The following is a 12,472-nucleotide window of genomic DNA, read 5'->3' as shown; positions in this document are numbered from 1 at the left end:
TTAGTATCTAAATAGGAAATCTTTTTCAACTAAATCTTTATGACCTTTTAGTAAACTAAACACAAGGAGAAGGCACTAAGCAATTGCTGTAAGTAATCAACAGAACAAAAGTACATGTAGTACTTGTGCAGCTCCTTCAGATACTCAGCATAATTCAGGGTATGTGTACTTGATAATTTTACAACAAAAATTGCATTTCTGGCATATCTTCCAGATTTAACCTGCTTACAGATGCTTCTGTGTATTTTCAGCTTCTGAGCACTCATTAACTCTAAAAATTCCACTATTCAGGGAAACTAGTGACACCATCTTACTAGCACAAGCGTGACTGAGATACAAGTCTATAAATGACTTGAATATCAATTTCTTTTAGCTTTTGCTTTATTCATCTCCTAAGGCACAGAGAGAAATTTAATTCTGTTTTAATTTTCAGAGAAAGGGGCATTTTGCATTCTACACTTGCCATCTGCTCTCTTGTTCTCTGTGATGGGAGGGATAGCAGTAGAGACTAAACTATTGAAAGTATCCACCAGAAAGAAGATAAACGTGGTAGTTAGTGAGAGAGACTAAATACAAGCTCTTTGACAAAACTTGATGCTGCTACAGCAGGTAATTGCCACTCAAGTACAAAATAGGTTCATTAGAAAAAGCTCCTGGCTTAAAAATTTGACTTATGTCATACCAGAGATAAGACTGAATGACTCAAAAATCTCTCCCTCTATCCTACAAAGACAGGAAGCAATCAAAATAAAAACCCACCAGCAGTAGCAATTGGATCATTATTCAGTCATACACTGACTGAACTGGCATCTAATGGCAAACTGCCTCTGTCCCGCACAACTTCTGAGCTGCTTTTTGCAGCCAAATCATCCACAATCCTTAAGTGTGAATTGTGATTGATTTCAGCCACAGTTTTGTAGCTATAACATCTAGCAGAACAATCAAATTCCTTTAATAACCTATACCTACATTATCACCTTTTAATTTGATTCATCCATTAGAAAGACCCCGGCAAGAAGGATGGGCAAGAAGAAGGATAAAACTGAGGGCAACAGCCATAAACTGTACAGACCTTTCCTGCAGGGACAAGAAACTTCAAGACCCCCAAACATCTACTTCAAGCTTCCTTCCAGGCAGCTGTTGTGAAACTATCAGCACTGTAGATTAAAAAATTCTGGGTTTTAAAAATTGCATTTTCTAATCTGAAGAGGCTTTGTAAATGCTGGCCAGCCATACATGGAGCTGTGCTACAGGTCAGAGCAAAAATGATTTCTGTGTTACAGAGATGCTGCTGGCAATACTGAGGTCACAGGGCTCCAGCAGGATCCTGCAGCAGGGACAAAGGAGCACGCTCCGAGTGTTCTGCGGTGCCACCCTCAAATAACCCAAGGCGCTTTGCCCCAGGGGCTGCCTCGTCATCCGTCATCCGTCATCCGCTTGCTGCGGCTCACACCGAATTCACATACAATGAAATCCAAAGATTCTTCCAGGATGAACAGCCTGCTGATTCATCTGCTGTTCACTGTGCTGCTGTACTCATTACCACAGGTGATTTCATTTGTACAGTGCTAATTGTGAAAAATATGCTGTCAGATCCTTGCTTTGGGGGTATGAAAGATCAACAAAGCAAATTGCTGCGGCCTTTTGGGGTAATCAAAATACAACATGTAAGATAAATTTGGAATGGCTTGCAGATGCTGCCGAGCAGGGAGCTAAAAAGGTTTTAATCCTCGTTTAGAACTTTGTATTTTTTGTGGGAAGGGAGGAAGTGAAATTTTTTTAACATCTGATTTGCACAAGCATATTGTGTGAAGGATTCCTTGACATACACAATCCTTTTCACTTCCGATCTTCATACATTCCCCAATAAGAAAAGAATAATAAAGTCGGATCCATGTTGTAAGAAAAAGAGTTACTCAGTTAACCTGAGCAGTGAAAACAGTAAGTGGCATCTTATAAGCACCTGTAAGGAACTATCAAGAGGCCACACTGGATTAAAAATTACTCACTTCTGTTCCAGTTCACATAGAAATAGGCTTCATTGCTATGCAATTTGAAAATTACTTTGAGTTAGTAATGTGACATTCAAAAAATCTCAACAGTTGCATTTAAACTGCTAAGACAATTGTCTTATCTCATACCTTTCTAAATTTAGTAATGACAGCTGGAAAGACATAAATACCGCAGATCAAAGGATGGAACTTCCCTCTAAATTCTTGATATTTGATAGCAAGTAAATTGCTGAGAATTACTGGTAACGAAGATTCCCTTTTAAATAGTTTGTGATGAATTTCCAATAATATAAGATAAAAATGGACAAAATAAAATTCCATGGAAGATGCTGCATCTATTCAGCCAATAATGCTTTTGCATTTCACACCGTGTGACAGCAGTTAATGAGTGTTTCTGTCACCTACAGAATGCTCTGTGGGGGAACCTGTGGGCACACTTCTCTAAGCTCCCCAGCATCCACCTTCACCAGCTACAACAGTCAAAGATGAGGGTGGGAAAGTAATAAATACTAAAAAAGTTACATCAGATTCATAAGCATGTTTAGGGTTGCCCCTTAAGCTAATACATCCCCCTAATATATCAGAGAAACATGAAAATATTTCAAAGGTTTGTTTCAGGATGTGCCATTTCAGATTGCCTTAACACCCCATATTTCTTAAAGATCTTTTTAAAAGGTCAGGTTTGGGATTCATGCAAATTTATTCATTTTAGCTAAATCACAATGTATGACAGAAAGTCTTCATTTGTTGTTAGTAGCAATATTCCTGTAGTTAGACTGATCCAAATATTTATTTAGCAAGAGTGGGTATGTGGTAGCACATGTAATCACCCCATCAATGCCTTGTTCTCAACTATTAGTTCTTAATTCTGCAAGCATTTAAATTCCCTCTCCCTCACTGAGATCCAGAATAAACTCCCTCCTGGGTAGAGAGGAACAAATACATTTTTTGCAATTTTATACCAGATCTGTGGAGTCTCAAGATGTTAAGACTATCAACTATAAGACTATCAACTCTTTTCATGGCAATAAGGATATAATTTAACTTACATAAACAAATGAGACTAAACATACAAACTGAATTTATTTAACTTATACAGTACAAGGAGTATAAGAACTTATACTTTACATATGTATTTAAAATTCTTTTTAAGTATTTTAATTTTAAAACCTAACATTCAGTAAGAAAGTATACCATCAAAAGCCAACTTGAAAAACAGTTAGGAAGTATTTTTCCTCTGTTTCTTCACAGATTGTCACATGAGAATGTTTAAAACCATTTTTTTGTCTGCATAGAAGTCAGAAAAAAATACACTTCTGAAATCTCTTGTGTAAATAGCTGCAAAGTTTTCTAGCTGCATTTGAATTAGTGTTATCTTTCAAGGTGATAAGAAACTGAAACTCAATCTTTTCTTGCTACTCAAAGTAACACAAACTTTGCCACAGGAATGCATTAAGTATAGTTCATCTACTTTGAGCTGATATTCTCAAAATGTGTATGGCCAGTTTGCTCTGGCTAACTTCTTACATAATAAAAAAAATTTGCTCATCAGAGCATAGCAAAATGCTCTTTTAACTGTTTGAGGAGCTGCTGTGTATCAACATGGCCTGGAAACGCTTCTTCAGACTTTTGAGCTGCTGTGTAACTTCTCTGAAGATCTCCAACCTGTAAAAAAACACACAGACTAATTCTGAAAATCCAAGCACTGCATCATGTATTCTTTGCATTCTGTGCAGTACACTTCTGATGCTCGCAGATTTTAAACACAGCTGGTCCAAAGACTGAACAGTCTAAAGACATTTGGATGCAGGATTACGTCACACTTACATCAAGTGATAAGAAAGACAGAAATGTGATTTTAATAGTAGGGAGGCATCAACTTTGAGACATCAACTTAACGTATTCCATTTCACCCAACTTATTGGAGAATGGACAAGGTACACACATACACACCAGTGCTTGAAGTAAGGAAGAACAAAAAATAGCTGTTTTAAACACCACAGAAATGCTATTGCATATACAAGCAAAACACAACCCATCAGGCCTTTGTAAAAAAACACAACTCTGTGATTTCCTGCTTCCTTACAGAGATGCACAACTGTGTTGGAGAACTAATGGTGCTCCTCTGTTGCTTTTAGAAGAAATTGTTCTCTACTTAGAGAACTTACTTTTTTTCCTAAATAGCCATAATTTTTTGGAAGGATTGAAAGGAAAGCATCTCAGAAAGTGGGTTCAGCAAAAAAAGAACTCAAATATTTGGGAATACATCTAGTAAAAGGGATTACTCCTGAATGGAAAGGGAGGAGCTATGGACAGCCAGGAGGCTGTTTTTTGCCTGTGCATCACTCAACACAGAGCTTCAGCACAGCAAGAATTCTCTGAAGGAGAAAAAGCCAAGGTCCCAGCCAGAGGGCCATGTACACCATGGCCTTACAATGAATGTAAGGACTGCATACCCCTCTGCACCAGCAGCTGGCTGATGTGGCTTCTCCCATAACCTGCGACGGTTCTTTGTGCAAAATCTACGTAACAAGACATTTGCAGACTAGGATTTACTCCCCAGTCACTAAGCAAAAAATGCAATTATTCAACACCCTCTTGTGTTTCACAATAGAGAGGATACACTTACAAATTAATGGGTTATTCTCCATGCATGTACTTAAGCATCTGTAGGAGTGGAGCTGCCCACACAACACAGAATCATAACAGAATCATGAAGGTGTAGGCACAAGCAAAGGAGCAATTTTTTTTCTTGTGAAGAAACAATAAAAAAAAATTGTACAAGTTTCTGTTATTAACAGGAATGTTGGACACTGTTAATACAATGTCTTAGACACTCCTCAAAAATTCAGAGGTTGTAAAGCTGAATAACAGATTTTCCTTTTGAGAACAGTAAAATATTATCAGTAAAGGATATTCTTTTTATCATTACTAATAAATCATATATACACTTCACATTCTGAAAAAGCTTATGATAATAAAGACTATAGTGGGAAATGTTAATAAACTGCTCATCTTCCAGGCATTTGGACAATTACACTTCATAGCCAGTTGGCCTCATTTATTCTCAAAAACAAACATTGGAATGGCTACTTTGACACACTTCTATGTAATAAAATGAAAATATAATTTAGCATTTTCCTTCAGTTTATGCACTCTGTTTTCTTTTACCTTATGTATCTGGAATTCTCAGCAATAACAATAAAAAATCACCTGCTTCACCAAGGCTCAATTCTTAAATTACAAAAACAGGATAATGTATTACCTTCTCTGAGAGTATGGCAATATTGAAATGGGGCTCATACATGTGAGGTGCTAAAGATGAAGCAGTCTGCAGCAAAGCTTTTGCCTATACAGAGAAATGAAAAAATAATATAGTGAAACCTGGGAGGGAGAGTAACAAGAATTTAACGCAATATTGATAATTCTTTAGAAAAATCATCCTATGTATACTAAGTCTTTACTAAGAAAAGCTTACATCAATAGGGTAGGCACAACATAGTCAAATAACACTGAAACAAATAAAGACTTTTGGTTGAGTCAGAAAACAAATTACTGGGACAGTCAATTAAGCAATTCAATTTTAAACCCTGAGGACAATATATCAAGTAAGTTAAATAAACCCCAAAGTGCTTAAAGAACACCCCACTGTATTTATCTGTGGTGTCTGACAGCTCTGTCTTAAGCATCCCAGAAACCATAAATTTTACCATATAAATGACCGATTTCATGCTCAAACATTTCAATAAAACTTGGGGTTTTTTTCTCACTAGCAAAGTAGAGGCATAAAAGGTAAAAAAAACTAAGTAACAGAATGTATAGTTTCATGCTGTAAATCCAATGCAGAATTAAGGTCCACTTGTGAAAGATTTTACTAAAAAAATAGAGAACTCAATGGGGAAAACTCCAAAACATTTTAAAACAAAAGTAACTGTAAACTGTTGCAAGACTGAGTTAGGAATTTATTAAAACATCCTACATCTGAAAAATCTGAGTACATGCAACAGTACTTATAAAAGAATATTGTGAAATAAAATCCAAGATAAGCAAAATATCATACTTTTTTTTACTCTTCTGTGCATATTTTTATTGCCAAAATGATCACAATTTTTAATTATACAAGTGATACAAGAAAAAAAACCTGAAAATTTAAAGCTAAAAACTAAAGTAGACAGGAAGCTATTCTAATGGAAAGTCTCTGCAGTGCTAGTTATGAGCAATCACAACTTCCACAACTGAGGATATACTCTGCTAGGGAATTAAATGTCTACAAATCTACTGATTATGAAACTGAAACTAAACCCAAAGTTTATTTGCCACTGGAAATATCCAGTGCTGGGTTCCTTTCAGTGTTTGCATGTTAATTGCTAAGTTATCTGAATAAAGTTAACCTCCATCTAAGAGAATTTGCTCTTAAAAAGATATTTATAATTTATTTTAGCTCTATGATGTATACATGAATCCACCAAATTAGCTTGCTCTGATGAGGTTTAAAACAAGCCCATAATAGTTCTGTCCAAAACAGTCCAACAAACATATATTAATTTTCCCTGCATGTATATAAAACTGGTTACATTTATTCTACCGTGCATGTCAGTTATACATCTAAGCACAATACACTTAGTATACTCACATTAAGTAAGATGAACCACCAAGCTTATTAATGCAAAAGTATTTATCAAGAACTTGTTGCTTTCTGACAAAATTATAATGCATTCTCCTTGCTAAAAAAGCCCAGATTTTCAAGAGTTAATGTGATTGCTCTTTTCTGCTACCCAACACAAGTATATTATCTACATTTAGAAAGTGAATACACAGTCAAAGTTGTCTTTCCAGTGATGATTACAAAGTCATGGAGTTTAGGTATCAGTTTAAAAAAAAATCTCAAAAACTGCAAAACTATTGGATACCTTGCTGGTCTTTGATGATTCATTTGTATATGCCAAAGGATATGCAGTTTAATGGGAGATGGCATAACAATATGGAGCTTACACTGAAACATGTATAATAGCTATCCCTGTTTTCTGCCTGTAACATGAAGTTAGACATTCATATGATGCCTTCACCTCAGAGAAATGACACGTTTGTTAAACACAAAAGGCCTAAATGAAGCATTCTGCTTAGGCTGAGATTCAGCACTCACCTGTTCAGTGTGACCTTTTCGCATTTCCAGCACAGCCAAGTTGTTGTAAGCCTCTGCATAGTCATTATTGTTGACTAATGTCAGCTTGAAACACTGGTAAGCCAGATTCAGGTCTCCTATGCCCTAAAAGTAAGACTGTGTTTTTACTTGTGAAAAGACTGGGAATAACGTGCATCTGTTTTGGTTTTTGGAGTATCTTTTCCCCATATGTACTTTTTATTCATAAGTACTACAATGGAATGCAAATTACAATAAAAATATGCTGATCAGAAACATATGTACTTTCTTTCCAGATCCTGATGTTTTCTTTATTCTTTCTGTAGACAGAATCATTTCTCTCCAGCACAAACTTCCATGCTTCAAGTGATATTCACTTAATCTAATTTAACTTTTAGATGATTAAAGTGTCATCTAAAGATTATGCTATCTGCTACTGTCTACAGCAGGGTAAGAAAAACAGATGTCTCCAGAGAGGAAGTCATCTTGCCTCTCTGTCTCTACACATATTTAAGATTCACTTCTTAGATGGAGCAGATGACTACTTCTAGTGTTAAGACTGACACTGACACAGCATCAGGTTAAACATCAAAAGTGACAAATGCTGAAAACACAGGCACTTCAGTTCAAATTTCAATCTTTAAGGCAGTATAAATTACTGTGTTTATCCTAGCTACAGTACAAGACAAACAGTTGTGTTTTCTGACCCAAATCATTATCAGCAATTGAAGACAACTCATGTTAGAAAGCTGTCAAAAACTTTATCCAGCAAACTTATTCTGGGCATGTAGCTAAAGAGAAATCCAACACAACTTCTTGAAGAACGTCTGCAAAAATGGGCAAGACTGTACAAAAATTTGTGTAGAAATTTAACAAAGTTTATCATACAACTACACAATATTTCTATAGGTGCCTTTAAGACAGAGGAACTTACCTTCTCAACTATGACCTACTTAGTGCTTTAGTATTGGCTACTTGGCATTGAATGTGTATTTTTATGACAAGAGAGTAAGTCTAACTCTCCTTATAAAAAAACAGCAGTGTCTAGAAAAAAATGTTGAATCCAATTTTTTTTTTGCCAGATTAGCTTGTTTTGCAGCCAAGGACTTCAAGGGCTGGTATATGTTGCAGTTTTTTAGAAAGATGGGAAAGTTAAAGACAGTGGGGAGTGAACATCTTTTAGCAGAAGAAAGCCACATTCTGTAAAGTACAGAGTTTTTTTTTCTTGCTGCTACTTCCCTACTAAAGTGCAAATAAACATTCCATCTGTACTGGACTTTATCCTGTACACTATCACATTTTGTATTTCCAAGAAGGAAATTCCTTCCTAGTTATTTTTTTACATTTTTTATAAATCATATTTATTCAGAAAGATGGTTAATATTTTTCATACCACAGCCACATGTCCCAAGTTGTACCACACATCTGCTGTCTCCTCCTCATTTTCAGCCAAAAACAGTGCCCGTTCAAATGAAGATAGTGTCATATCATATTGCTGGGCATAGAAGCAACAGAGGCCCAGATTGTTAAAGAGCTGGCAGTTATAAACACCCATCTGCAGGAGCCGTCTAGATTGAAAGAAAACATTTATTTCATTTCTTAAAAAATTAATTTCAAGTAGGAGTTCTACTCTAAAAGACAAAGTTCTCTCCTCCTTTCTCCCTATTCTGAGAGGGTATAAAAACCAAGTGTTTTAGTCTTACATTTGTTAGTTTCATGAAAGGCAGTGCAAGGTACTTTTTATTAGAATCACAACTATGCAAAAGTCTGTGAAAATTAGTAACATCTGTCTTCTTGACTGGATCACATGATCTGACTTTACTGTAAGACAGAGATGTACCAGAATTTTTCTGTTTCCTCTTTCCAATCCCTCAACATGAATCAAGCTGTAGTTTGTTGCAGTTACTTTACATAACTCTTAAGACTTCAATTTTTTGCTTGATTTCATCAGTACTGCTGTAATAAGTAATAGTATATTTAGATGTGAATCTATATTAATCTCACACATCAAGCATAATTCAGATTTTGATTCACACTGATATTGTTTAACATGTCTTTTAAAATGGAGATGTATTATAAAAATTATGTTTATTAATATTTAAAGGAAAACCAGAAATGCTATGAGGGTGAGGGAAAAAGAGGGCTGCTGTCTGCAGCATGAGTTTGGGTTTCTGAACCTAAAGCATAAAAGAGCTCAAGTCCACAGAAACGTGATGAGAGTGCTCCTGCTGACTTAATCTGCTCTTAGTGAGCGAATGTCAGGCTCCTTTGCACTCTGACTGTATTGAAATAAAAATCAAGCAGCAGTGTTTAACACTATGTTTTCATTGCTTTCAGTAAAACATACAGGAAGCCCAGCCCACATCCAAGTCAGGGATTTTGTGATCACAATTCCTGGTCACCTCAGGTGGAGTAAGGGCTAAAGAGGAAGTCCTTGTGCCTTCTGTACACCTTCTGCCTGCTTTGATAATCTTTGTTGATATTTCTACATACTCCTCATGTAATGATTACAATTTTGTAGTGATGTACTTATCACTGTATAAAAATATATAAAAGTTGCTAAATTGATTTTATGGCAATATTCATCCAAATTTTCATTTATACTCCCATGCCAATCTCCTAATTATTTTTCTGCATTCCAAAAATCAACTCTTTATATTACCTTCACACATATTCTGTTCCCCTCCCTCACTTTCCATAAGTACAGATACCTGTAAAACCGCAGTGCTATCTCAGGTTGGTCTGAGTAAAAATGGTTACTGCCAATACATGCAATGGCTTCCACATGAGTATTGTCTTGTTTTAAGACGTCTTTATAGTACTCTGCAGCCGAGGAGATATTGTTCATTTCCTATACAATTGGACAAAAAATTCCAATTACTTCTACTGTTTATCACCTATTTTTAATGTGGAACTTATTAAAATGTTAATCTACTGAGTGCTTTATCTGTGCCCCGTACAGTACCTAATTGAGATTAATTATATATGCTCTTAAAGTTCTTTGATTGCACCATTCAACACCACTGTTTGGCATCTTCACAGGCAACACACACATCCATGAGAGAAATGCATATTGATTTGCTAGTAATATCTTTACCTGAAATTAACTCTATACCACAGCTACAAAAAGAGATTGATTTGGTTTTTATTTTTTAGAAAACCAGACAGCCTGTTGTATTGAGTTTGGAAATCAAAGGGGGACTACAGGGGTGGCTTCTGTGAGAAGCTGCCAAAGCTTCCTCCACATCCAACAGAGCCAATATCAGCCAGTTCTGGGATGGGTCCACTGCTGGCCTCAAGGCTGAGCTCATCAGAGAAGGTAGTTACATCTCTGTGATAACACATAACGCATTTAAAAAGGAATAAAACGTTACTGCACAGATGTAATTGTGGCCAGGAAGAGAGGAATGAGAACATGTAAGGAACAGCTCTGCAAACATCAAGGTCAGTGCAGGAGGGGCGGGAGATGCTCCAGGCACTGGGATTGCCCTGCAGTCTGTGATGAAGACCATGGTGAGGCAGCTGTGCCCCTTCAGCCCATGTGGGGCCATGGGGGAGCAGAGATCCACTCGCAGCCTGTGGAGGAGCCCCACGCTGGAGCAGGTGACCCTGCTGTGGGCTGTGACCCTGTGGGAAGTCTGTGCTGGAGCAGGCTTCTGGCAAGACCTGTGGCCCCATGAGGAGAGGAGCCCACACTGGATCAGATTCACTGACAGGACTTGTGACCCTGCTGGAGACCCATGCTGGAGCAGCACCACAGGCAATAGACATCTGCCCTTTCTTGCACATCTTTCAATACCCAGAACTGTGCAGTCAGTTTCCCAGCATGGTAACACAGAAAAGACTCACTTCCCCAGACAATGTCTCTACTATTTTCAGTGCTTTTTAAATCAACTCTTTAATTGCTCTGAACACAAACAAGAATATAATTTCATATGAAAATCTATTATGTACCTTTGAAAATAGGAAACATGAATTTACCAAAACTTGTACTACCTAGGATATGACAGTTAAGAGAACTGCACTGTATATAAATATATGCCTGGATGTGTGCTACTTGGAAGATGAACTAGGGTAAACTCCTGCTGTAAATGACAGTGCAGTGCTTCTCTGGGGTGCAAGGTCCTGAGAACCCTATCCCATACAAGAAAAAAAAAATAAAAGATCAAACTCACTTCTGTGTTTATATAGGATTAATTTCTACCTCTGTATAGATACAATGTGCTCCCAACATAACTAAAGAATAAGCCTTTATATAACCTCAGCAGTGTATTTAGTTACAAAAGAAAAAAAAAAAGCATTTGTGATCAATGGAAATAGTAATAAAGCAGTCCCTTTAAAAATTGTGGGTTTTTTAAATCAAAAATGCTCTACAACTCTTCATAATGTCAAAAGTTAGTGACTGAGAAGAAAAGCTCTGATTAAGATGACTGATACATATATTCCACTTGTGAGTCTGTGCAATGAAAACAGCCCTGTGTTGCAGTACAAATCTTTGCTAATGAAGCATTAATCCTGCACTCAAGTGTCAGTGCAGAACTGGATCCTATCAAATACATGCTGCTTTAATAATTCCTTAAAGGGTTATGCAATGTTATGTATGGTTCTGCAAAATAATATCCATATTAAAAACTATTCAACAATTCAGAAAGAAAAGCCTCCAAAAATTATGCAGCTGTTCTCCTCTTTCTGAAGGACAGAAAGGATTTAATATGAAAATGGATTAAGGCTTAGGGGTTGGATGAGAATGATGAGAACAGGATAGAATGCCAAGCATGAATATAGACCAAAAAAATACATTCATTACATTGTTTTTAACATTTGTCCTGGAATAGCACATTACCAACTTGAGGTGGAAAACAATATACAGTCCACTGATTGATGTGAAAAGACACCATTTTAAAATACAAAATACATTGTTACAATGATAAAGTGAAACTTAATAACTAATAACTAGTAATTAAGTTACTTTATAACTAATCCTACTTAATACAAAATTTAGTTCATAACTAAGAAACATTCACATACTAACTGTTCTTGGAGGGTCAAGAAACTAATGGTAACACATAGTGCTAATAAAAACAACACAGACGAATAAACTATTTTGCTACTTAATTTTGATAGTTGGTGACTTGAGCAGGTTTAGTATGATGAAATATATATAAACCAGCAAGGACAACATCTGGACAACTTGACTTAATATAGACTTGCTTCTGCATGCCAAGGGAAAATGGGATCTCACTGGTGTGATTAATAATTGAAACAAATAACCTTGCAGGGCTCCCCTGACATTACCTTGTTAGCTTTGTGGAAAATTACC

The 12,472-nt window shown here is 36.4% G+C and overlaps 1 protein-coding gene across 5 annotated transcripts in view; it reads right to left on the bottom strand.

Moving 5' to 3' along the window:
- Positions 1-3,560: 3,560 nt before the first annotated feature.
- TTC8 (tetratricopeptide repeat domain 8) overlaps positions 3,561-12,472 on the bottom strand; it is a 38,822-nt gene continuing 29,910 nt past the window's right edge. For 3 of the 5 annotated variants that reach the window (XM_062494743.1, XM_062494744.1, XM_062494746.1), the window contains 5 exons: positions 9,864-10,003; positions 8,546-8,720; positions 7,156-7,278; positions 5,278-5,361; positions 3,561-3,677 (listed from right to left, as the gene is read on the bottom strand). In XM_062494743.1, coding sequence (XP_062350727.1) covers positions 3,561-3,677; positions 5,278-5,361; positions 7,156-7,278; positions 8,546-8,720; positions 9,864-10,003 — 639 coding nt within the window. The remainder of the gene's footprint in view (positions 3,678-5,277; positions 5,362-7,155; positions 7,279-8,545; positions 8,721-9,863; positions 10,004-12,472) is intronic. The other 2 variants (XM_062494745.1, XM_062494747.1) reach the window with 1 other exon arrangement.

Source organism: Cinclus cinclus, chromosome 6 (assembly GCF_963662255.1).
Source record: "Cinclus cinclus chromosome 6, bCinCin1.1, whole genome shotgun sequence".
In the NCBI taxonomy this organism is placed as follows: domain Eukaryota; kingdom Metazoa; phylum Chordata; class Aves; order Passeriformes; family Cinclidae; genus Cinclus; species Cinclus cinclus.
Note: the sequence above shows the minus strand (reverse complement) of the source record. Positions and strands in the feature narration are given on the sequence as shown.